General features: G+C 35.7%; 1 protein-coding gene across 8 annotated transcripts in view; it reads left to right on the top strand.

Moving 5' to 3' along the window:
* Atg4c (autophagy related 4C cysteine peptidase) overlaps positions 1 to 26,183 on the top strand; it is a 57,224-nt gene that overhangs the window by 23,461 nt on the left and 7,580 nt on the right. For all 8 annotated transcript variants that reach the window (XM_090334704.1, XM_090334703.1, XM_090334699.1 and 5 more), the window contains exons 5-10: positions 827 to 1,157; positions 3,492 to 3,562; positions 9,768 to 9,904; positions 15,354 to 15,432; positions 16,095 to 16,171; positions 21,713 to 21,832. In XM_090334704.1, the coding sequence (XP_090190830.1) occupies positions 827 to 1,157; positions 3,492 to 3,562; positions 9,768 to 9,904; positions 15,354 to 15,432; positions 16,095 to 16,171; positions 21,713 to 21,832 (815 nt within the window). The remainder of the gene's footprint in view (positions 1 to 826; positions 1,158 to 3,491; positions 3,563 to 9,767; positions 9,905 to 15,353; positions 15,433 to 16,094; positions 16,172 to 21,712; positions 21,833 to 26,183) is intronic.

The raw sequence follows: 26,183 nt of genomic DNA, 5'->3' as shown, positions 1-26,183 counted from the left end.
AACATTATAGTATCTGTTTCTATTAGTCAGTGTGTGTGTGTGTGTGTGTGTGTGTGTGTGTGTGTGTGTGTGTGTGTGTGTGACAGTCTTGAGGCTTGAACTCAGGACTTTGGCACTGTCCTTGAGCTTTTGTTCTCAAGGCTAACTAAGCACTTTACTGTTTCAGCCACAGTTGCTCTTGCAGGCTTTCCTGCCTTAGTGGGCTTTAACCCATGGTCTTTTAGATATCAGCCTTCTGAGTAGCTATTGACAGGCATAAACCACCAGCATCCAACAAGCCAATATTTTGTGACATGCATATTTGAAAGAGGATTTTACTTTATCATTTTAGACTGTTGTCTCTGGTTATTACTAAATATTATAAAAATTTTAGATAAAGTATCAAGTACTATCAGATATATCAGATTTTAGAACATCTTTAGAATTGCCCAAGTGAAACCTTATACCCACTGGCTACTATATCCACTATCTATTAGCAATTGTGTCTGTGTATTTTCAGTTTTAGTTTAGTATTTTCAATTTTAATTTAGTAACCCATCTGATTTTATTTATTTTTGCTGGTCCTGGGGTTTGAACTCAGGGCCTGAGCATTGTCCCTGAACTTCTTTTTACTGAAGGTTAGTGCTCTACCACGTAAGCCACAGTTCCTCTTCTGGACTTTTTTGTAATTTATTGGACTGGCTTTGAGCCACAATCCTCAGATCTCAGTCTTCTTAGTAGCTAAGATTACAGGTGTGAGCCAACAATGCTACTTATTCATTTTTGTTTCATTGTTCAAGTCTATCTATTTAACCTGTCCGAATACCTTGCTTTGGGACTGCTGTAGCTTGGACCTGGCCTGATGCACTGAACATTGAAAATTCAGACTCTGAATCATGGACTTCCCACACTGTGAAAAAATTTACCACGTCTTTTGAAGCATCACTTTCAGGGGAAAGAGAACTCAAAACTCCTACAATTTCTCTGAAGGAAAAAGTTAAGAAATATTCTGATGATCATGAAATTCAAAATGAAATTTATCATAGAAAAATCATCTCCTGGTTTGGTGATTCCCCCTTGGCTCTTTTTGGCTTACATCAACTAGTAGAATATGGAAAGAAGTCTGGGAAAAAAGCTGGAGATTGGTATGGACCAGCTGTTGTTGCTCATATTTTAAGGTAAAATGATTTAAAAATTTTTCATCTTTACGCTTAGATAGAAACACAATTAAAAAATTAAGAAAATTGTTACCAAGGTGATATACAGAGGGGTTGCAGTTACAAAAATTAGGTAAAGAGTATATTTCTTTTGGACAGTGTCACCCCTGAAATACAGATTTTTGTAAACTTTGTGCAATTTTTTTTTGGTACCAGTCCTGGAACTTGAACTCAGGGCCTGGATGTTGTCACTGAGCTTCTGTGCTCAAGGATAGCATTCTACATTCTACATCTTTTTTTTCTTTTTTTGCCAGTCCTGGGGCTTGAACTCATAGCCTGGGCACTCTTGTTGAGTTTGTTTTGCTTAAGACTAGCACTCTACCACTTGAGTCACATTGCCACCTCCAGCCTTTTTAGTTTTTGTGGTACTGAGGACTTGAACCCAGGGCTTTGTGCATGCTAGACAAACACTCGACCACTAAGCCACACTCTTAGACCATTGTCATTTTTCTCTCTTGCTTTCTTCTTTCTTTTTTCTGTCTTTCTTTCTCTTTCTTCTCTTCCTCTCTTAATTTTGTGGTATATACAATGCATTCTTGATTCCCCCTTCCCCTTTCATTTGTCTACCCTTATCTTCATGCCTCTTCTTGTAAGTACCCATTTCCTGGTTCTTACTTTGTTGGACTTTGACTAAATCTTTCTAAAAAATTATACAATTTGAGCTCCCCATAGAAACAAAGGTAGTATGATTTCCCTCATTTGTGGCAGCTAGACTGCCTGTAAATCTATTAAAACACACACACACACACACACACACACACACACACACACACACACACACACACAGGTAGTATGCAAGTAGTGACAATTAAATTGATTCTTTAATTCTTTAAAACTATTCAAAACCTTTCTTAGTTTTCAAATATACAAAAACAGGCCACAGATTGTATTTGGCCTATTGTTGCCCATCCCTTTCCGATCTGAACGCACAGAAACATACATAATAGAGGGTTTTTTTTTCCTTTTGTTTTGTTTTGTTTTTGTTTTTGGCAGTTGGGGCTTGAACCCACAGCCTGGGTGCTATCTGTGAGCTCTTTTGCTCAAGGCTAGCGCTCTACCGTTTGGAGCCATAGCTCCACCTCTGGTTTTTGAGTAGTGAATCGGAGATAAGATTCTCATAGGGACAATTGTGCCTGGGCTAGCTTTAAACTGCAATCCTCAGATCCCTCCTGAGTAGCTAGGATTACAGGTATAAGTCATCAGCACCCAGCTTCATAGTTTTTTGAATAAAGTAGAAAGCATCAGGCTGTTATTGGCAGAAAAGAAGCATTTAAAAACTGGTCTAGTGGACAAGCACAGTAATTCATTCCTAGCCAGTGATGTAGGTTAATGAGAAGCAAATCTTAAAACACATAGAAATACCACTGTTGGAAAGCTTTTTCACTGTAGTCAGGAAAGTGGTTGAGAGAAATCCTTTTGGGGATAGGTAGTACATTTTTTTGCCAGTGTTGGGGCCTGAACTCAGGGTTGGACACAATCTCTGAGCTTCTTCAGCTCAAGACTAGCTCTTCACCACTTGAGCTACAGCGCCACCTGTGGCTTCTTCTGCTTATGTGTATATTGAGGAATTGAACCCAGGGCTTCATACATGCTAGGCAAGGACTTAACACTAAGCCACATTCCCAGCCTCCAAACTTTTTTTTTTTTTTGGCCCGTCATGGGCTTGAGCTCAGGGCCTGAACACTGTCCTTGGACTTTCTCAAGGTTAGGGCTCTACCACTTGAGCCTCAGCACCATTTCTGGCTTTTTTTCTATGTATGTGGTACCGAGGAATCGAACCCGGGTCTTTGTGCATGCTAGGCAAGCACTCTACCACTAGGCCAAACTCCCGGCCCCCCTCCAAACTTTTGAAAGTGCATTTTATAACTTACATTGTGTTCTTCCAGCCAGTTACTGTGATATTCACCTTTGAAAATTTAAACAGATTTCAGGGGCTATCCATGGTAGTGTACCTCTGTTATCTTAGCCACTTGGGAAGTGGACACAGCCGTAATGTGCTATTAGGCTAGCATAGGCAAAATTAGCATAATATGCACTATTTGAAAAACAAAATAAAAAGCCAAAAGACTGGGGCATGTCTCAAGTGATACAGTACTTACCTAGCAAGTGGGAGATGCTGAATTTAATTCTGTGCAAAAGACAAAACGAAAGAACAAATATGATTTCTGGTATCATTTTGATAGATTTTTGACAATAGATACATAAGTTAAATAGGATAACTAGATAAATGATGCCTTTTCCCCTCTTAAAACTAAATCTTTAGTTACTAACATGTAATGTTTATTTTTTTCTTAGAAAAGCAGTTGAAGAAGCAAAACACCCTGATTTACAAGGAATAACGATTTATGTTGCACAAGACTGTACAGGTAAAAAATGTGTTTAATTTGAATTTTTATCTATATAATTTATTTGGTTACACCTTTTATGTATGTTTAACTTACATAGCTTTCTAGTTATATTATAAATGACCATAAGATGAAAGAACATAGTATATTCAATTTGTCAGTCATGGACTCAGGGACTTGGTGCTGTTCCTGAGCTTTTTTGCTTAAGGCTAGTGCTCTACCACTTTGAACTACAGCACCACTTCTGGTTTTCTGGTTGTTAATTGGAGATATATCTCACAGACTTTCCTGCCGAGGCTGGCTTTAAACCATGATCCTCAGATATCAGCCTCCTCAGTAGCTAGGATTACAGGCGTGAGCCCTAGCACTCTGCTGGTTTATACCTTTTGTTCTTGCCAAGCATTATTCCTACACCTGATGGGCATAAATAGGTTTGTTTATTTGGATAGGATCATGCTGTATAGTTCAGGCTGGCCTCAAATGCTGTCATTTAAGTTCTAGGATTATAGGCATGTACCACCATGCCCCATTATTTGAAAATTTTTTCTGTTTATTTATTTATTTACTTATTTATTTTTCTAGTCCTGGGGCTTGAGCTCAGGTCCTTAGCACTGTCCTCTGGCTTTCTCAAGGCTAGAGCTCTACCACTTGAGCCATAATACCATGCTCTAGCCTTTTCTGTGTATGTGGTATCAAGGAATTGAATCCGGTCTTTGTGTATGCTAGGCAAGCACTCTATCACTAAGCCAAACTCCTGGCCCTAATATATTTATTTTAAAATTTTTATTTATTTGTTTATCTTTTTTATTGGTCCTGGGACTTGAACTCTGGGCCTGGGTGCTGTCCCTGAGCTTCAGCTCAAGGCTACTTACTGCCCTACCCCTTGGCCTGGGCGATATGAGCTCTTCAGATCAAGGTTACTGCCCTACCCCTAGAGCCACAGCACCACTTCCGGTTTTCTAGTGGTTAATTGGAGATAAGAGTCTCACAGACTTTAATGCCAGGCTGGCTTTGAATTGCGATCCTCAAATCTCAGCTTCCTGAATAGCAAGGATTATAGGCATGAGCCACTGCGCCTGGCTCTCTAATTCATTTTTATTAACTAGCTTTACCAAAGGGTTTCAATTCCAGAAATCAGTCTATGAATACAATGTATCTTGATCAGTATCACTCCTTCAATCATTCTTCCCCATCTTTCTGCATTCCAACCACACTCTCAAGTTATGTAGTTCAATTTTTACATAGTGTTTTGAGTATAATGACTGCATTCTTTTTCATGCTTCCTTTTTCTCATTTGTGTACCTATGTATTTCTGTGCAAATGACATATTTTCTTTCTAATAGATGATTAACATTTTATCATATATATGTACCACATTTTGTTTTTTTGTCGCTTGTAGGACTTGAACTCTGGGCCTGGGTGTTGTCCCTGAGCTCTTCAGCTCAAGGCTATCGCTCTACCCCTTGAGCCACAGCACCACTTCTGGTTTTCTGATGGTTAATTGGAGCTAAGTCTCATGAACTTTAGTGCCTGGGCTGGCTTTGAACTGTGATCCTCTGCTCTCAGTCTCCTCAGTAGCTAGGATTACAGGTGTGAGTGATTGTGCCCTGCTTTGTACCACAGATTATTAATCACTCATCTGTTGTAGGGCATCTAGGTTGTTTCCATCTTTTGGCTTTCATGAATAGGGCAGCAATGAATATGGAGGTGAGAGTGTTTTTACCACATCCTGACCTGTAATGTTCTGAATCACCAAGCTCAAGACTTACCCTGTCTTGTTTAAATGTTTTTATTGACTATATCTCATGAATTATTAATTACAATATTAAAGGCCACTTCTTCATGAAAATTCCAGCATTTAAAATTTCTCCCCCACATCTATTTTTTCCCCCCTCAGGATCTAAAAAAAAAAGTAATTAAAAAAAATACTGAGTCTCACTGTATAAACCAAGTTGGCCTAGGATTTGTAATCTCTCTGCTCCAACTTCCCAAGTGCTACGATTATAGATGTTAGTGAGGTTTTATCTCCTTTTAAGTAGCCATTTGAGATTAAGAATGGTGGTGTATGATTGCAATTCCAGCATTTATTTGGCTGCGGCAGGGGGAGTATGAGTTCAAGGCTAGTCTTGAGGGAGGATGGGGTGGATAGAGGAAGTAGGAAGGATGAAGAAGGAAGAAGAAATAGGAAAATTTAGCATCGATATATTATTGGACTTCATGGGTGTCACTCATGGTGGCATGGTACTCTCTGATTGGTTGATGTATTTCAGGGAAAGAAAATTCTGAGTTTATCTTAGAATTGTATATATTTCTCACCAGTGCTTCAACAAATAATTCATAACTACATCACTTGTTCTGAGTTTTGTGTTGTTATTACTTTTGGTATAAATAGAAACCTTAACTTACTAATAAAGCAATAAGTCACTTTATGCTGTTAGGTTTGCTTTTTACAGAAAATTTATTTAAAGGAAAAAATTATTATTATTATTTTATCTTATTATTATTATTATTTTTGTGGGTCATGGGGCTTGAATTTGGCCTGGGCATTGTCCCTGAGCTCTTCAGCTCAAGGCTACCACCCTACCCTTGAGCTAAGCCTAACTTCCCATTTTCTAGAGGTTAATTGGAGATAAGGGTCTCAAGTCATCCTTTTGTGCCTGGGCTGGCTGTAAACATTGATCTTCAGTGCTCAGCCTCCTGAGTAGCTAGGATTACAGGTGCAAGCTACCATGCCCGGCCTAAAATGAATGTTTTGTAAAAGTTAAATGTACTTCAATTACATTTAATGAGAATGTATCTACCATTGTAACCAACTAGTAGTTGCAGTGTAGAAAGAATGACTTGTCATTTTATTAATTCCCTGTTAAAGAAAGACCGATAGTCATAATTATAACCATATGAAAATTGAAGTTGTAAATTTTTGGATGCGTAAGTAAGTGTGTTTGTTTTGTAGGTAATAGATCTTACAAGTAAAATTTGCTGTGGTAAGACTTAATTAAGTCTAAGGATGTGCTGAAACAACTAATTATTAAATATATATTTTTTGTGCTTTCATTGATATCCATCAGTCTTATCTTGATTATTACATATAATTACTTAATTAAGCAAGCAGTGCAAAGTGGTTTATGTAATTTGAAGTTATTCTTAAAATTATTAGCATTCATATTTAAGAGTGCTAAGTAGAGAATTTGTATTATTGCAGTTTTATTAGATTCTGGGATTTGGAGTTAGTTGAAGCTAGATTCTATCAGTGATTTTTTTCCTCCTCATTAATGTTTTTAAATGTTTAATTTTCTATATATTTTTTTCTCCTCCTGTGTGTAGTGTCTTCTTTTGTAATTTGTGGATTTCATTACTTATGACCATGCACTGTACATCTCTGGTCCTGCTTATGTTAGTATGGACAACTCATATTTTTTGTCACCATTTAGTTCTACATATAAACTTAAAGAGTTTGTATTCAGTGTGTTTAAAATTAAGTTGTTATTTACCTCTTATCCTAGTTCTTTTTGTTTTTGTTTTCTCTTGGCTAGTAGTATTTCCACATGTATAGTCAAGGCAAAGCCTATCATTCTTGACTGTTTTATCATCATTTATGTCTAGACAGCATATAAAAGCTTATCAATTATATCTTTAAAATGTTTCTGAAGCGTCTTCTCTTTGTTTTCATTAATTTAGGTCCTGTCTTTTCTATATTATAGACCTTAACTTGATTTCCCGATTTTGGATCTATCTAATAAAAAGACATTAATCATATACTTTAGTTTAAAAATATGATTTTTGTATGAACTTTAAGCTTTTATTATTATCTTAGCACTAGTCTATTAGAATTAGTCTATTTTCCCCCCTCTGTTCTCCATAACATTTTCTTCTTTTTGTGCTGGTCCTGGGGTTTGAACTCAGTCTAGGTACTGGTCTGGCCTTTTCTGAGTAGCTTATTGGAGATAAGAGTCCCATGGACTTTCCTGTTTGGGCTGGTTTTGAACTGGGATCCTCAAATTTCAGCCTTCTGAATAGCACAGGTGTGAGCTCCAGCATCCAGCTTCTCCATCACATTTTTTTTTTTTTGCCAGTCCTGGGTCTTGAACTCAGGGCCTGGGCATTGTTCTTGAGCTTTCTCAAGGTTAGTGCTCTATCACTTGAGCCACAGCACCACTTCCAGCCTTTTCTGTATGTAGTACCAAGGAATTGAATCCAGGGCTTCCTGCATGCTAGGCAAACACTGTACTGTTAGGCCATACTCCCAGCCCTCCATAACATTTTAATATGCTACTATTGAGTATTACACTTAAGAATTTGCTTGGTGATGTCACCCTATGATTTGTTTCTCTTTGTAGATTAATGATTGAATTACTAAGGTAACAGGAAAGATAGACTCATTTGGAGAATCATTGCTGGACTGTGTCATAGCCTTCACAAATAATAGAGGTGGAGGCAAAATACAAAAATAATTGAGCTTAATCATGTAAACCTAAATGAATAGCAACCTATCAACAAATATGTATTGAGAGAAGGTAGAGCGTAAAGAGACATTTTATTGGGCCAAACTGTTGTGGCTTTTTTTATAGCTTTGGATTAGGTAAACGCTGAGAGAGAAGCTAGTGAACAGAGCATTTGATATCATAGTCTAAATTTGAAGAGAACTGGAAGAAAAGCAGCAGAATTTGCCATTCAGTTCTTCTAGGAAAAGCAGAGTTTAGTTAAACTGACAAAGTGTGAGTATAAGTTTCAGATAAGATTATTTTGAAATTGTTTCGTCTATATTTGTTTCTATCAAATCTTATTTTCTTTTAAATTATTTCACTTATTAGGCTTACATCTACCACTGTACTAAATTGCTCTTACCAATAATTTCATCTTTCTAAACCCAGTGGTCACTTTTCAATTTCACATCACGTAGTCTGTCAGAAGCATTTGTCACAATTGATGACTTATATCTCCTTACTGCTTTTTTGTTTATTTGATTTCTAGAACACTATTCTTCAGGCTTTCCTTTTACCTCTTTGTCCATTCCTTTATAGCCTTCTTTATTGGTTTTTACTAATTTTCTGATCTCTAAACATGTTTAAATGTTTAGTTTTTGTATTTCCTGTCTTTTTTTTTTCCCCTGTCTACATTGATTTGAATTCAAACAGTATCATGGTTTTACAGCACTGTCTGTATACTGGTGGCGTGCAAGCTTATAGATCCATTCATGTTCCCTTCTCAAATTCTTTTTTTTTTTTTTTCCGCTAGTCCTAGGGCTTGAACTCAGATCCTGAGCACACTGTCCTTGGACTTTCTCAAGGCTAGAGCTCTACCACTTGAGCCACAACACCACATCTGACTTTTTCTATGTATGTGGTGCCAAGGAATCTTTGTACATGCTAGGCAAGCACTCTTACCAGTAGGCCAAATTCCCAGCCCTTCAAATTCTAGCTTTTTATCTACTTACTCAGCCTCTCTCTTTTCATGCCTGACAGGTGTCTAAAACTGATGGTCTCTGAAAGTGAATTCTCAGTTCCTATGTTGTCCCTTCCTCCATTCCTCTCTATCTTTATTAATGATACTCTCATAATCTGTTTGCTTATATCAAAATGCTGCAAATACAGTCCCTATTCAGGAAGCTGAAAGCCCTGAATTGAAATCCTAGTAACTACCATATACATACAAAAAAAATCTTGCAAGTTACCTGTTAACTAATTTTTGTCTTCTAACATATTGATATTTAATAGTCCTAATATATTTTTTTCTGAGTCTGGGCCTTGAACTTGGGCCTGGGTGCTGTCCCTAAGCTCTTTTTGCTGAAGGCTAGTACACTGCCAGTTGAACTATATATAGCACCACTTTCAGCTTTTTCTGTGATTAATTATGTGTAAGAGCATCATGGACTTTACTGCCTGGGCTGGCTTCAAACTGCAGTCCTCAGATCTCAACCTCCTGAGCAGCTAGAATTACAGGTGTGAGCCACTGGCACCCAGCTACATTTTATTTTTTGTTGTCTGTTTTCTCCTACTAGAGGGTATGCTCAATTAAGGCAGGGATTTTTCTGTTTTGGTTACTGCTGGACCTCCACTGATATATAATATGATGTGAATGAAGCAGGTATTTTTAGCTTGATACTTTGATAGTGATGCTAGAGATAAGATGACAGGCCAGCAGTGTTAGGGAGTGGAAGTGGGGTAAAAATGTATGTGAAAAACCACTTTTTATAATACCTGACACACATTCATTGTTGTTTTCTCAGTTTACAGTTCTGATGTAATTGATAAACAAAGTGCTTCAATGACATCTGGTAATGGTGATGACAAAGCTGTTATTATTTTAGTTCCTGTTAGACTTGGTGGAGAAAGAACCAACACAGACTACCTGGAGTTCATGAAGGTATAAAGGAGTGCTTTTTTTTTTTAAAGACAGTATTGGCTAATATGAAAAATACAGAAGGGTTGTAATGTTTTGATGATTTTAGTTGTTCATTGTGAAGTTTGACATTAAGAGATTTTTAATCACTACTGCAAGATCAAGTAGATAGGTGTGTGTCTATGTGTAATGTTCTCTGAAACAATGAAAAGCCTTTGAATCTTTGTAGCTGATCAATGAGACTCAGATGCGACAATATTCACCATATATAATATGGGTATAATTCTATTACCCTTTTGTGATTTTTAAAAATATGTATTTTAGTTTGTTCTTTCTCCCAAACCCCCAGTATGAGACTTTGAACTCAAAACCTGTATTTGCTCAGCAGACATAATATTATTTGAGCCATATCCCTAGCACTTTTGCTTTAGTTGTGTTTCAAATAGGGTCTTGCTTTTTTGCCCAGGCTAGCCTGGACCATGATCCTTCTATTTATACTTCCTTTGTAGCTGGGATGAAAAATGTGTGATACCACTCCTAACTTTTTATTGGTTGAGATGGAGTCTTTTTGTCCAGGCTGATCTTGAGTTGTGATCTTCTCAATTTCTGACTTGATGATAGGTGTGAGTCACTATACCTGGCTTAGGTATTCTTTTCTTTTTTCTTTCCTTTCTTTCTCCCTCCCTCCCTCTTTCCCTCTCTTTTATCACTCTTTCATCCTTTCTTGTCCTATCCTCTCTCCATCCCTCCTTCCCTCCGTGTGTGTGTGTGTGTGTGTGTGTGTGTGTGTGTGTGTGTGTGTATTCTGATCTTAAGGCTTGACTCAGGCCTGGGATTTGTCCCTAGCTTTTTCTCTCAAGGCTGGTATTCTACCAATTGGGCCACAGCTCTATTTCCAGCTTTTTGGTGGTCAATTGGAAATAAGAGTATTAGGGACTTGACTGACCAGATGGCCTTTGAACCATGATTCTCAGATCCCAACTTCCTAAGTAGCTAGGATTATAGGTCTGGGCCACTAGGATTTTATTTTATTTTTAAATATAAAATAGAATTAAAAAACAGGTTAACTGATACTGTCAGGCTCAGATAACAAACTGGTAGCAGAATCATTTACTGTTTTTCAAGTTTTTCAAGATGTTCCTAGGGCCGGGAGTTTGGCCTAGTGGTTAAAGTGCTTGCCTAGCATGCATGAAGACCCGGGTTCGGTTCCTCGGTACCACATACATAGAAAAAAGCCAGAAGTGGTGCTGAGGCTCAAGTGGTAGAGCTCTAGCCTTGAGAAAGTCCAAGGACAGTGCTCAGGCCTCAGGGCCTGGGCTCAAGCCCAGGACTGGCAAAAAAAAAAAAAAATAAATAAAGATGTTCCTTCAGTGTCTACTAACTTGGTTCACATAGTAATCTACTAAAATTAGAGAGCAGTGACTGTTAAGACATTTTAAAATTTCAATTACATGGTAAGTGCTATGCTTGGCCAGAGGAAGTGGTTGGTCAAGAAAAAAAGTAAAGTTAATGTAATGATAGGGTGAGCATAATTGAAATATATTATACATATGTATGTGTATGTATGTATGTATGAAAGTAACATAATCAGGGCCGGGAGTTTGGCCTAGTGGTTAAAGTGCTTGCCTAGCATGCATGAAGACCTGGGTTCGATTCCTCGGTACCACATATATAGAAAAAAGCCAGAAGTGGTGCTGAGGCTCAAGTGGTAGAGCTCTAGCCTTGAGAAAGTCCAAGGACAGTGCTCAGGCCCTGAGCTCAAGCCCAGGACTGGCAAAAAAAAAAAAAAAAAAAAGAAAGTAACATAATCAAACCAGTAAAAGCTGTAAAATAAAGAAGAAATAGAGGATAAAGATTTAAAAAGGGATGAATTTGAACAGTGTATGCATATATGGAAACATAGCAATGAAATCTCTTGTAGAATTACAGTTAGGAATGATAGGAAGGAGAGAGGAAAAAAAGATATTCACTTGGAAGTGAGAAAGTCTGAAAAAAGAAATAGTTAAAAAAAAATCAGTGTAGCCAGAAGGTGTGGCTCATGCCTGTAATCCTAGCTACTCAGGAGGCTTAGATCTGAGAATCATGGTTCAAAGCCAGACAGGCACTAAAGTCCATGAGACTCTTACCTCCAGTTAACCACTAGAAAATCAGAAGTGGTGCTGTGGCATAAGGAAGGGTAGGACGGTAGCCTTGAGCTGAAGAGCTCAGCTCAGGGACAGCGCCCAGGCCCAGAGTCTAAGCCCTGGGACTGGGAGGAAAAAAAAAAAAATCAGTGTATATTCCTTCCTTTTTGTGCTGTCTTTACTTTAATCTCTTCCTTTTTACTCCTTTTTTTTTTTGTATATTCAGCAGGTGCATTTTCCTTCAAACTAATGTACATTAATAGGCTAAAATTCACTGTTCAGTTTGATCTTTCACACTTATTACTCAAAGTAATTTCACAGTATTTCAGAGATGATTTCACCCTGGCATTCTTCCACATTCTATGAGGAAGAAAGAAATTTAGTGTGTGCTTTATCACCTCTTACAATGAGAGGTTTATATACTTATTTTTATTTTTGTGAGGACTTAGAATGAGGAAAACTCAATATATTCTTCAGCAAGAAAAATTAAGACTTCCTTCTTTGACTGATTACTCTAGTTTTATTTATTGTTTTATAGATACAGCTCAATAAATTCTCACTCTTAGATAACGGTGAAGAAGCTCTTTTAGGAACAGAAAAGTGTTCCTTGTTTCCAGAGATATGCTTTTATATGTAATGGCATTTTGGCTCCTAATCTTTTAAATGGTCTTTGCTAAATCTGCTGTCATCTGGTGAAAACAAAATATAGATGTCAGGAACAGATGCTTTCTTCTATTACTTGGACTGATTCTTTTTTTAGAGAAGACTCAGTGATGTTTCTTGCTATAATTTTTTCTTTCTTTGTTCAGCTTTGAGAGACTTAGAACTTTCACTTCCTCACAGGTCCCTGGACACAAATTTCTATCGGCTGATCAGATTGCTTCCTTTGTAAGGATTTTTATTTAAAAGGAAATCAGTAGAATCTTTGATATCAAATAACTCCATTGCTGTTAAATACTTGTATGTTTTTGGTGAAGTTTTATCTTTATGTTTTAGTTTTAGCTAGTTCAGGTTAGTTATGATTTTAATCTAACATGGCTATTTTGTTTCACTCTCAGTTGCAGTTCTCCTTTTTAAAAAAAAAAACAAAAAAAACTTCTGATTTTTTTTTTTTCTTTGTCAGTCTTGAACTCTGGGCCTGGGCATTGTCCTTGAGTTTTCTCAAGGCTACCTTTCTATGACCTGAGCCACAGTACCACTTCTGGCTTTTTCTGTATATGTGGTACCAAGGGCTTTAAATCCAGGGCTTTTGTGCATGCTAGTCAAGCACTATACCAGTAGGCCACACTCCCGACCCCATTCCTGATATATTTACAAGACTGAATATGTATAAGCTCATTCTTTAAAGGGTCATTTGTCTGTAACAGAATACCTGAGGGCTTAGTAAAGCTCTTGCCTAACAAGTGCATTGTCCTGAGTCCAAACCATAATACCACCTAAATAAATAAATAGAAGGACTAGAGAGTTTGGGATCAAGGCACTAGCTAGCCTTTATTGAGAGCTTTCTTGCTATGTTTTCATTTAGTGTGAACACTCCTTCCAGTCCTTCGTACAGTCACATCAACCTATTCATGAGAACAGAGCCATTATGATTAAAACACCTTTAAAAGTTTTTGCTTTTCAACACTTGCATTGGAAATTGATGTCTAGGACATGAATTTTGGAGGGGACAAAATATTCAAATAATTCAGATTTAAATATGTGTAATGAAGGGCTAAAGGGAAAATATTCTATTTATAAAATTCAATGTTTTACAGCCATTAAAGTTAAATTATAATGTGGTAATATTCCAACAAGCCATTGTAATTTGAAAATATTGGAAGTTGAGAACATAGTTAGTACTCCTAACTTACCAAATGTCAAGAATATGGTTTTGAATGAATGTATGTAGCTTTTGCACCACTACAGTTGAAAAATTTTGAGGTAGACCTTTTTATGTCAGGAACTATCTATTTTCTCATTTTGTTACCAATAGATTTTAGTACATCCTGTCATTTTTTTAAACATAATTTTTACGCACACACACACACACAGAGACAGACAAACATACGTGCACACACACACACATTCTGTCTTGAAGAATTACGTCCTCTCATTTAAAAGAAGGGAACATTATAACCATTTAATGCTTTAGGAATTTTGTAACATATTTATCATTAGTAGTATTTTATAATGTGAAAATTAATGCAAGAACTATTGATAAGACATTGATTCTTCTGAACATGTTTTCTAAAAGTTAGATTATTTGGCTCAACTTTGTTTAGAATATTTAGTAGTCTAAGGTACGACTTTTGGCTTTTTCTGTGTATGTGGTACTGAGGAATGGAACTCAGGGATTTGTGCATTTTGGGCAAGCACTCTACTACTAAGCCACATTCCCAGCCCCATGTTTTCATCACTCTTATGTTTAAGCAGGAAAAGTTTGTAAAATCAGTACTTTCCAGTTTGTGATTTTAAGACTCAGTTAATGCGAACTATAAGATCTGAGAACTAATTTTGGCATTTTAACGCCCAATTAATAGTCTGACATCAGCGCTCATGCTTATATCTTAGCTACTCAGAAGTTTGAGATTTGAGGATCAGTATTCAAAGAAAGCCTAGGTAGGAAAGTCTGCGAGACTCTTATTTCCTGTTAACCACCAAAAAGTGGAACCATGGCTCAAGTGATAGAACACTACCCTTAAGCAAAAGAGCTCGTGCGAGGACAAAGTTTGAGTTAAAGCCATAGCACTACAGAAAGAACCTGATTAAAATACTGCTGCGTTGGTGACAGGCTGCACTAATTAACCAAAGGCCAAGTGTTTTGGCTTTAGCATGAATTTTATTACTTTAATGTGTGTTTTTTTTTTTCTTCTTGACACAAAATAGTTGTTTCTTTTGTGTGTGTGTTGTTCCTGGGGCTTGGAGTCAGGGCCTGGGTGCTGTCCCTGAGCTTTTCTGCTAGGTACTAGTGCCCGAGCACTTGAGCCACAGCTCTACTTTCTGCTTTTTTAGTGCTTAGCTAGAGATAAGAGTTTCATGGACTTTTCTACCCATGCTTGCTTTGAACCATATCCTCAGATCTCAGCACACTGAGGAATAAAGCTTATAGGTGTGAACCACCAGTATTTTGCTACAAAATAGTTCAGTGTGGTAGGTCAACATGCTGGTCAGAATTAGCCAAATTAATCCTGAGTAATTTAGAGAAAAAGGAAGGTAGTTTAGAAGACTGTAGAATATGGGGCAAATATAATAAAAATAATAACTTATTAGTAGAAAAATTGGAAACTACTATTACTACTACAAATTTGTTGTTTTAAATAATTATTATTTGTCTCAGTCTAAACCTGTTTTTTTTTTCTTTTTGGCAGGGTGTCTTAAGCCTTGAATACTGTGTGGGTATTATTGGTGGCAAACCGAAACAGTCATACTACTTTGCTGGATTCCAAGGTTAGTGATTTAGTAAAGTATATTTCTTCATCGTTTTCTTTTAAAAGTCAGGAAGTTAATATGAGATCATCTGGGAAGCAGGATGATTAACAGAGTAAAAATGAGTACCTTATACATTCATCAGTCCTACCATAGCCACTCATTTGTCATTTGGCCCACAAGATAATTGGATTCTAAAAATGTATGTTTAATTTCTGTTATTGCATAAACAAGGCATAATTTATTGGTTTCACTAAACTTTTAGAAGACATTGCTGCCACGTTCTGGCAGTTGCTATTTACATATTTACTTTTTAGCAGTTTTAGTAGTGTTAGTTGATGATAAAATGACAAGTAATATGTTTTTCCTGTCAGAATAAAGACGTGCAATACATTTTTCATATGCAAACTGTACGATATAATTGTGTGTTTGTGAAAGTAATTTTATCTTCCTAAATTAAATGACAGTCTCATCACTTTATAAAAATTCTGCTTATACAAGCATATTTGATTATGCAAAAGTTAATCTATCCTGTGCAAACCTATGCTTCTGTCAATGAATATCAGTCTGCCAAGCTGTTACTCCTAGAATTTTTTTCAGCTATTCTACATAGAAATTGGATTGTAAGCAGTGTAATAATAAGGTGTTTTTTGAATTACTTGTCTTCTTTTTTGTCCTTGTAGATGACAGTTTGATTTACATGGATCCTCATTACTGCCAATCTTTTGTAGATGTCAGCATAAAGGATTTCCCTCTTGAGGTACTACTTATAAAGAGCTGGTATTGTTTTCTTACCGTATCAAACAAGCTAATTATTTAGAGATACATTGGATGCTTGTGCTTTTCTAGTATTACGACAAGTTAATAATACTTTACTGATTTATAAAACTATTGTCAACACAGTGGTCAAAGGTTAAGTACTTTGTTGCTGAATTTTAATTTGTGATATACTTTCTTGCTCATTTATCTCTGTCTCCAGCTTACACCATTGCCCTACTAAAATAAATGATCAAACCTCTGAATAAATTTGTGGAAAGACAGTTAAACAGTATTGAATAACTTAGTTTATATATATATATGTATATATATATACATATATATATATATATTTTTTTTTTTTTTGGTGTGTCATGGGGCTTGAACTTGGCTTGAGTGCTGTCTGTTAGCTCTTCAGCTCAAGGCTACTGCCCTAAACTTAGCTAAGCCCCACTTCTCATTTTCTAGAAGTTAATTGGAGATAAGACTCTCAGGTCCTTTTGTGCCTAGGCTGGCTTTGAACTTTGATCCTCAAATCTCAGCCTCCTGAATAGCTTGGATTACAGGTGTGAACCGCCTTGCCTGGCCATAATTTTAAAAAGTGAAAAATAGGGGCCGGGAGTTTGGCCTAGTGGTGGAGTGCTTGACTAGCATGCACGAAGACCCTGGTTCAATTCCTCGGTACCACATACATAGAAAAAAGCCGGAAGTGGTGCTGAGGCTCAAGTGGTAGAGCTCTAGCCTTGAGAAAGACCAAGGACAGTGCTTAGGCTCTGAGCTCAAGCCCAGGACTGGCAAAAAAAAAAAAAAAAAAAAAGTGAAAAATAAAGGAGAAATAAAAAAGAAGATAAACCAGAAAAAGAAGATTATCTACTAAGTTGTTTTGCTTTAAGTATACTAATTAAATCTTACCCTTAAAAATTTTGTAGCCTTTCATTATGTTTTCAATAGTTTAGTTAGGCTTCTAAAATTTATTTTATTATTTATTTTTTTCTTCTTTCTCCTTGTATAAGTAATTTTTGTTACCCAATTTTTTTGCCAGTCTTGGGGCATGAACTCAGGACCTGAGCACTGTCCTTGGGATTTCTCAAGGCTAGAGCTCTGCCACTTGAGCCATAGTAACGCTTCTAGCATTTTTTTTTTTCTGTGTATGTGGTACCAAAGAATTGAACCCAGGTCTTTATGTATGCTACACAAGCACTCTACTACTAGGCCAAACTCTTGGCCCATGACCCAATATTTTAATTAAGAAAAGTTTTGAGAGTAAGGTGTAATTAAAACATGGGTTTGATTCTTTATTTACCCCAGCTGATGCTTTTACAGACTAAAGTAATTTTACTGAATAAAATAATTTCAATTATTTGAATTATTTGAAGTTCACGGACTTCACTAGTTAGAATATGATTAAGTGTTTTATTTCGCTAATAGCTTTCTAGCTAACATTAATGCTTAACAATATTTAATGGATAGATTATGAAAATAAACTGAACTCTGCTTTAGAAGGATCATTATGAGACATCCTCGAATCCTTTGTAAATTATTACCTCAACTAAAAAAAATAAACATTTTGGGGTTAGAGATCAGGTGTTTTTCTTTTCCTTCCTTCATAGCATCTTGAATATAAACCTTAGTAATATTTGCTAATTGGCTGACTGACACAGGTGAAAAGTGCCACAGAACTGAGTTTTGTGAAACACAATGTGATTTCCTTTCTGCTACACTGTGGTTTTGTGGTACCTATTCTTATGTCTATGTTACATTTCCAGTTTATCTAGGCCAAAATGACTCCTTATAAACAATAGATACTTTAAATTCATATGGAAAATAGTTCACAGAGTTTAATGCTACTTAAAATAGGCAAATTAGAAGATTATTGGTCTTTATTATTTTCAAGAATCTCTCAAGGACCCCAGCTAAGTGAATATCCTGATTGTGTTTATGCGTTCAGGACTAGAAAGGGCAGTTTATTATTGGGAGTCTGTTGTGACCTTCCAGGAGTATGACAATGAATGAAAGCTTCAAGTAGGGAGGTGATGATAGAAATGGAAAGGAAGAATAAATTTAAAGATTTTATTTTGTAAAGTAAAATTTGGTGAAATCTAATAATGTAAATGTATAAAATAATTTATTATAGAGTATCATAAAGTATATTGAGATGTTACAATTTTGAATTCTCATAAAGTATCTTGATTTATTTGGGCAATTTTTCTTGAAAGTCTTTTTTCTTCTTCAAAGAATTTAAAGATCCAGCCTCTTATTTTCCTATTAATACATGCATTTATTATAAGTTGTCTTTGTATAAGAATAAAGTTTTTGCCTTTTGTCATATCTTCATAATGTTCTAAGGGAAGGTATTTTAAATTACCTTTTATTACTATGTTCTAGTAAATAATATGTGCATTCTAAAACCACCCACCTACCTCGGTTACTAAACTCATTTTTTATGTGCGGCATTTTTTGATCAATACTTCTTTTTTAGTCAATAGCCAGAAATTTAAATCTTAGCTCTATCCATTTCCATGTAAATAATTGTAGTTTTGAAATTTTATGAATGTCCTAAATCTAATAGGATTATGAATTTTTAAGTTGAATATTAAAGTATTTAAGATTGAAAAAGAGATTTAAATAGATTATATTCTTTGCTGTTATTTTTACAGCATTGAGTTCTAGCATTTCTAGAGTTGAACTTTGAACTTTTTTTTTGTCATGGGGCTTGAATTCAGAGCCTGACTACTGTCCTTGGGCTTTCTCAAGGCTGGCACTCTACCACGTGATCCACAGCACCACTTCCAGCTTTTTCTGTGTATGTGGTACTGAGAATTCGAACTCAGGCCTTCGTGTGTGCTAGGCAAGCATTCTACTACTAGGCTACTCTCCTAGCCCAAATTTGAACATTTTGAAACCAAATCAGACCAACTCAGGTTTTTATTTTTATTTTTTAAATTTTATTAATTTTATTTATTTTTGTGGGTCATGGGGCTTGAACTAGACCTGCACACTGTCCCTGAGCTCTTCAGCTCAGGATTAGCACCCTACCCTTGAGCCAAGCCCCACTTCTCATTTTCTGGAGGCTTATTGGAGATAAGAGTCTCAGGTCCTTTTGTGCCAGGGCTGGCTTTGAACCTTGATCCTCAGATCTCAGACTCCTGAGTAGCTAGGATTACAGGTGTGAGCCACCATGCCGGCTCAGGTTTTTATTTTTTAGTATCATTTGCTAAGCCTTCTCTAGATGCAAAGCATTACCATAAGCTCTTTAAAGTCCTCTATTTCCTTTCTTCTTTGTAGTGTCATATGCAAATTAATGTTTTGTGAATTGTCTTATAAAATATATTAGTATATACTATCGAGTTAACAAATACTATTGTATTTAGCTTTTTTTGAAGGGTATGTCATTGTCACAGAAGCCAGATGTTCATATATTTCCCCAAATGTGTATGTTAAGAAGAAATTACTTTTTACCCCCTCCCTCTCATGCCAGTCCTGGGGCTTGAATTTAGGGCTTAGGCACTGTCCCTGAGCTTTTATGCTCAAGGCTAGCATACTACCACTTGAAGCCAGAGCTTTACTTCTAGATTTTTGGGGATAGTTTATGGAAATAAGAATCTCATAGACTTTTCTGCCTGGGCTTGCTTTGGACTGTGGTCCTTAGATCTCAGCCTCCTGAGCAGATTTACAGGCATGAGCCACCAGCACTTAGCTTGAAGCTGCTTTTTATTTTTATTTAAAAAAACGAGCATTAGAATTTAAAAAAATTAAAAAGATCATATATATATATATGACAATAGAGGCAATGCAGTGATAATCGAGGCACTGCAGTGAATAGAAGCCTATTCTACTTAGTGGTTTGTATATGAAAACTCCAGTTAGTGCTTTAGTACACTATAGGACACTCTCTTAGATGATTTGAATGTATTATGGAACTTTGTACGAACTGTTTGGCTCTCTTCCTTATCCCTAGGGCATAAAAACTAAAGAAACATTTTTTTGATGTTGTTGTTGCTGAATTGGAATGAGTTGGGCAGATGGCTGTATTTAGATAACTTATGTATAGAATAATTTCCTGCAGAACTATGCCTTATGCCCTAGTGTAATATTGTATGTATATATATTTACTTAGTTTTCTGTGCCTTTCCAGATTTGTTTTTGTTTTACTTTATTATTACTATTTTTTTATTGTAAAGGTGATATTAGAGGGGTTACAGTTACAAGGCAGGTAATAAGTACATTTCCACCAGATCTTTTTAAAATCTATTTGGAAGAATATGGGTGAAAAGAGTAGTAAAATTTCAGGAAGACCATCTTTGTTTCTGTTTAGCTGGGTTGGATCTTATTATATTTTGATTGGTTTACCATAAATATAACAAATATAACAGCTTGTATTTTTATACATTTTAATCATCAGTTTCAAGTTAAAGACCCTTAGGGTTTTTTTTCTTTTTTTTGCACCTGTCCTGGGGTTTAAACTCAGGGCCTAGGTGCTATCCCCTGAACTTCTAAGCTTCTAATGTTCAAGGCTAGCACTTCACCACTTGCCCTACAACTCCATTTTTGGCTTTCTGGTGGTTATTTGGAGGTAGGAGTCTCATGGACTTTCCTGAGTGGGCTGGCTTCAAACTGTGATCTTTAGATCACGGCTTTCTGAGTAGCTAGGCATGAGCTACCAGTGCCTGGCTTAGACTTTCATTTTTATGTTAACTTGGTGACATGAATGATTTTTAAGGACAGGATACCCAACCATTCACATTATTGAAAATATCTTTTAAACCTAGTATCAAACTACTGTGGTGAAGAACAAAAAGATTGGAATAATTATCTTTAGCTTTAGCCCTTTTTCCACTTCGTATTTTCTAAAGACCAACTCCCATTAACAAGAGTAGAAAAACTAGAGCAGCCTGCCGAGCCCAATTATATGTGGCACTGTGACCACATGAGAAAAATGAACTTACAGGAAAGATTCGTGAGAAAGAGGGCAAAGGACCATGATAGGGAGGATTTTAGTTGTCTCATCCTATGCCTTGTTGACAATAAACAGGAATTTAAAGCACAATGGAAGTGTTAAGTTGGAAAATATGTATGTACTAATTCTATTAGTTAATTGCTATTCTTAGTTAACCTTTTAATACAGGATATTTATTGAATCTATACAGATGGGCTTAAAAGGTCTTGATGTCCTTATTAGCAGATTGGTAGGCATTGAAAAAAGAATCTCCAACAAGGTAGAGTTAATTGCAATTTTATAGAAATGGCATTTTAGTGACATGGTTTTTCATTTTGTGTTTGAAATGCTTACCACTCTTGACACAACACAGTTGCTTTCCTTTGCAGAATAACACTGTAATGTCATATAAGGTAATTGAATAAATTAAATTACACACAATGTTAAAGTCTTGTGTTTTACAATTTGGGGAGTAAGAAGGAGAATGAAAGGACTGAATTGCCATTTTAAATGTGCATTTATAGTTTTGAGAAAAATTTAATAGTCTTCTGTATACTTGAGCCTATCAAATAGAGACAATTTAATCAGTAAGAACTTTTAAAATTACAGACATTCCACTGTCCTTCTCCCAAAAAGATGTCATTTCGAAAAATGGATCCTAGTTGTACAATAGGATTTTACTGTCGAAATGTTCAGGACTTCCAACGAGCTTCTGAAGAAATCACTAAGGTATCTATATTTAAAATATTATATTTGTAAAACCTTAATTTTTTATCATAGTATGTAAGAAGATAAACATATCTAAATTATTTTCTCCTTTATAGGATAGGGGGTAGGGTTTGAGACAAGCTGTACTATGTCAACTGTCCTCGCACTCTGTCCATGAGCCTGGTTTTCAACTTACAATTCTCCTTTCTCAGTTTCCCCAGTGCTAGGATTACAGAAATGTGCCTGAATAAAATCCTCCCTCTATACCCGCAGTCCTGGGGCTTGAACTCTGGGACTGGGTGCTGTCCCTGAGCCTCTTTGTACTCATGGTTGGTTCTACCACTTGAGCTACAGTGCTACTTCTTCCTTTTTCTGAATAGATTATTGGACATAAGAGTCTTATTGACCTTCCTGCCCAGGCTGGCAGGAATTCCTTTTTTAATGTTACTACTGTTAGGACTGTTGCAAATCAGAAAATAAAACTATTGCAGAGTCAAGTGCTGAGACAAATGAACTGGTGACTAGTTGAAAGTATTGATTTTTTCCACTAGGTGGCACTGTTGAAATAAAAATCCTTCTTCAAACTGTAGATCTGAGCAAGCAATTAGGTTATATTCCATTGGAAGAGAATTTAAAAGGGCAATCCCTTAGGGAAAGAAAAAAATTAATGAAGTATTTGATCAAGCCAAATTGTGCATTATTTCTTGTTAGTCCAAGTGCTCTTGTATTTTTTTAAAAAGAGAAATGGTATTTTTGGATTTCTCAGGATAGCTTCATTAGATGAGCTGCGTTGTTACCTTCCAATAAGCTTGTCTAATCTGATGTAGTCTTCAGGATCTTTAAAACAGGTTATTTAACTTCTTATTACTTTTAAACTTCTGCATGTTTTTAGTCTTTGACTACTGCTAAAACATTTACAGAGGCTTAATAGCCTGTGAGTGTTTAGTACTTTAGGAAATAAAAGAAAGATTACGTACTTCAGAGGTAAGTATAATTGGATGTGTCTCTTTATTAGTACCATTAGTTATAGGATATCCTTTAGGATAAGTGAAATCAATACTAGAATCATTTTTGAAAAATTTTAACTGGTACTCAGATGTAATAGTAGTTTTATGAGCTTTACCTCTAGCTAATTTGTTCAGGAAAATGGATATATTCAGTTGAAATTGTATTTTTTCAACAAATAAAAAATAGGATAAAAGTAAAAAATCTCAGTTTACTTGCCCTGACATCTAGAAGGGGAAACTTGACAGGAATGGGACAGAAAAATGAATCAGAGGAGGTGAAAATGAAGTATAGGGGAACCTTTTCTTATACTACATTTCTCACAGTGGTTGTCGTGTACACTCCTTGTCAACATGGAAGGCCAAGTAAATGGAGCAAAGCATGTATTCTTCATTTTTTTCTGTCTTTAATGTTTGCAATTCATGAATGCATTTGTGTATTTTAGCTTTATAATTGTATTTATAAGGTGTAATGTATGTGCGGAAATATTCAGGTGATATTGTGACATACATTGATGTTTTGATGAACATTTTCCATTTAAGAGTTCCATTTTATATTTTCACCAGTTTATTTTCTATTTAGATTAAAATGTGTTTAGAGTAGTAGATGAGTCTATAGGAATAGAACAAAACAAATTATTATTAGCAAATAAAAAACTTTACAAATGACTTGAATATTGATGCTTTCTGATTAAAAACTTATTAATAGTTTTTACTCAGGAAGAGTAACTAAAAATTATTGCTTCTTGTGAATCAGTAATATTTACTATTAAGGCCAAGAGAAAATATTTTGAAAGTTTTGAAAGTACTGAGAATTTTGTGAGATCAGTTATCTTTACTGATCTTAAGATAATGGAGCTTAACACTGTCAGTTAATATCTTTTTTTGCCGGGAGTGGGGGTGGGGTGGGGGGGGGTCATGGGGCTTGAACTCCGGGCCTAGGAGCTGCCCTGAGCTCTTTAGCTCAAGGCCACCACCTTACCCCTTGAGCCATAGCCCCACTTCCCGTTTTTCTAGTGATTAATTGGAGATAAGAGTCTCATGGCTTTGTAGTGCCTGGGCTGGCTTTGAATTGTGATCCTCAGATCTCAGCCTCCTGAGTAGCTAGGATTACAGGTGTGAGCTACAGAAGCCACTGTGCCCGGCTTCAGTTAATATGTTAATATACTTTTTTTTTTTAGATTCTCAAGTAATTTTTCTGTTTTTTTAATAACTTACTTTTGAAAATGGAGCTGTGGCTCAAAAGTGGTAGAGTGCTATTCTTGAATGAAAGAGCTCAGAGACAGCACCCAGATGGAGTTCAAACCTTATGACCAGCAAACAAACCAACAAAATATTAATAATAACATACTTTTACTTAGGTAGTCATACATTAAACAGTTTTCTGTCCTTTTTTTCTTAAAATTTGAATTTGGTATTTTTATTAACCTAATTCCTTGAAAAATTATAACAATTATTTTTCTATAATATGACCTCAGTTTTCTTATTTTGAAAATGTAATTACAGAGTCTAGAGTCTCATACTTAATTTGTAATAATTTATGAATAAATATTGTGCTGTGCAATTTTTAAAACATTAATAAAAATTGTTAAACTGGAGTCTAGAAAATATGTAAGTAACTAAAAAGCATAAAATGACTGAAATATAATCTCTACTTTTGAATAAGATATAAAATTATGTCCTCAAGTAACATTTATGCTTGAGGAGGGGGAATAAGACAAGTAGGCATATATTACATTGAATATAATAAGCATCCATATGGAAATAGAAATAAATTGATAGGGGAAGGAAGAGTATTGAAATGAGATGTCACATCCAAGTCAAAGTACTTTATTGTGATGGTGATATTTAAGATGAGCCTTAAAATGTAGTCTAATTTCCATTGGCTTAGTGAGAGGGAGGCATACTTCAAGCTGAGGCAGTAGTAGGAAAAATTCAAAATCCCACTGTGGAGCTTACCTAGAGAATGGCAAATAGTGCAGTTTGATAGATGTCCAGGATAGATATGGGGAAAATTTTTGTCTTCTGACTTACTGAGTCAGAACCTCTCCAGTGTGGGTGGTATGGGAGTCTCAGTTTTTGACAAGACTCCTACAGTCTTGTATATCAGTTGAGAACCATTCGTTAAGACCTTATAACCTAAAATTGTGTGATACTCGTTGATGTTTTTAGGTGTCACTAAGGCATACATTATGTATCTGTAGATATACATATATCTATAGACATATAAACATATCTATAGATATTTTATATCCATATTATAAAAACACAACCCACATATCAAACATATGGTCTCTTTTTTATTATAGAAGGCTACTTAAGTTATAAATGATGAAAAGAAAAATATTCATTAGTAATAATAGAAATAGCATAAACAGCAAAAATAATGAAGGTGATATGTAAGATGTGCAAGACTTAGTAAACACTGATATGAGAAATAGTGAAGGACAAGGCTGGAAAAGTACATTAAATAACATCATGGAGAAGCTTGAATGTTAGTTGAATAACTATACTAAGAGTATACTCATTTTGTTATATTAATTTTAAAATTTCAGACATATAGAAACTATAAAGACTAACAAAACTAATGTCTGTATTCTGCTATTGAGTTTATGAACAATTTAATTGGTTATCTTTCTCCATCTTACTCCTTTTTTCGCTATTTTAAATTAGTATTATATATCCATACTCATACACTATATACCTATAAGCAACACTAATGATAACTAATGATATGTACCATTTGTGTTAGCTACATAAAGATATATGTGTGTATATATATATATATATATATATAAATTTTTCATTTGCTAGTGACTGAAAGGTAGTCTGTATTCCTACATTTTCAGTTTATTTAAACTGGTAAGTAGTAGACATTCTATCATATATATGCATACATATATATGTATGCACATATATGCATGTGTATGTGTGTGTGTGTGTTTATGTATGGCGAGTTTTTGTTTTTGGTTGGTTGTGGGGCCTTAACTCTGGGCCTGGGCACTGTCTCTGAGCTCTTCACCTCAAGGCTATCACTCACCACTTGAGCTGCAGCACCACTTCTGGTTTTCTGGTGGTTAATTGGAGATAAAAGTCTCACATTCTTTAGTGTCCGGGCTGGCTTTGAACCGAGATCCTCAGATCTTAGACTCCTGAGTAGCTAGGATTACAGACACAAGCCACTAGCACCCGGCAACAATATTATATGTAAAGGTCAAATATTTTTATTTGTATTGATGATCACAGCTTCTGTAAGATAGTCATTTTCCTCAGATATTGGGCCAACACCATCTGTTCCCAACTTATGAACTGAGGGTACATCTCCTTTGCTGTCTAGTGAATGGCCTGTTATAGATTATTATTATTAT

This window comes from Megascapheus bottae, chromosome 6 (assembly GCF_031878675.1).
Source record: "Megascapheus bottae isolate mThoBot1 chromosome 6, mThoBot2.hap1, whole genome shotgun sequence".
NCBI lineage: Eukaryota > Metazoa > Chordata > Mammalia > Rodentia > Geomyidae > Megascapheus > Megascapheus bottae.
The sequence above is the reverse complement of the archived record's forward strand: the minus strand, read 5'-3'. Positions and strand labels throughout refer to the sequence as shown.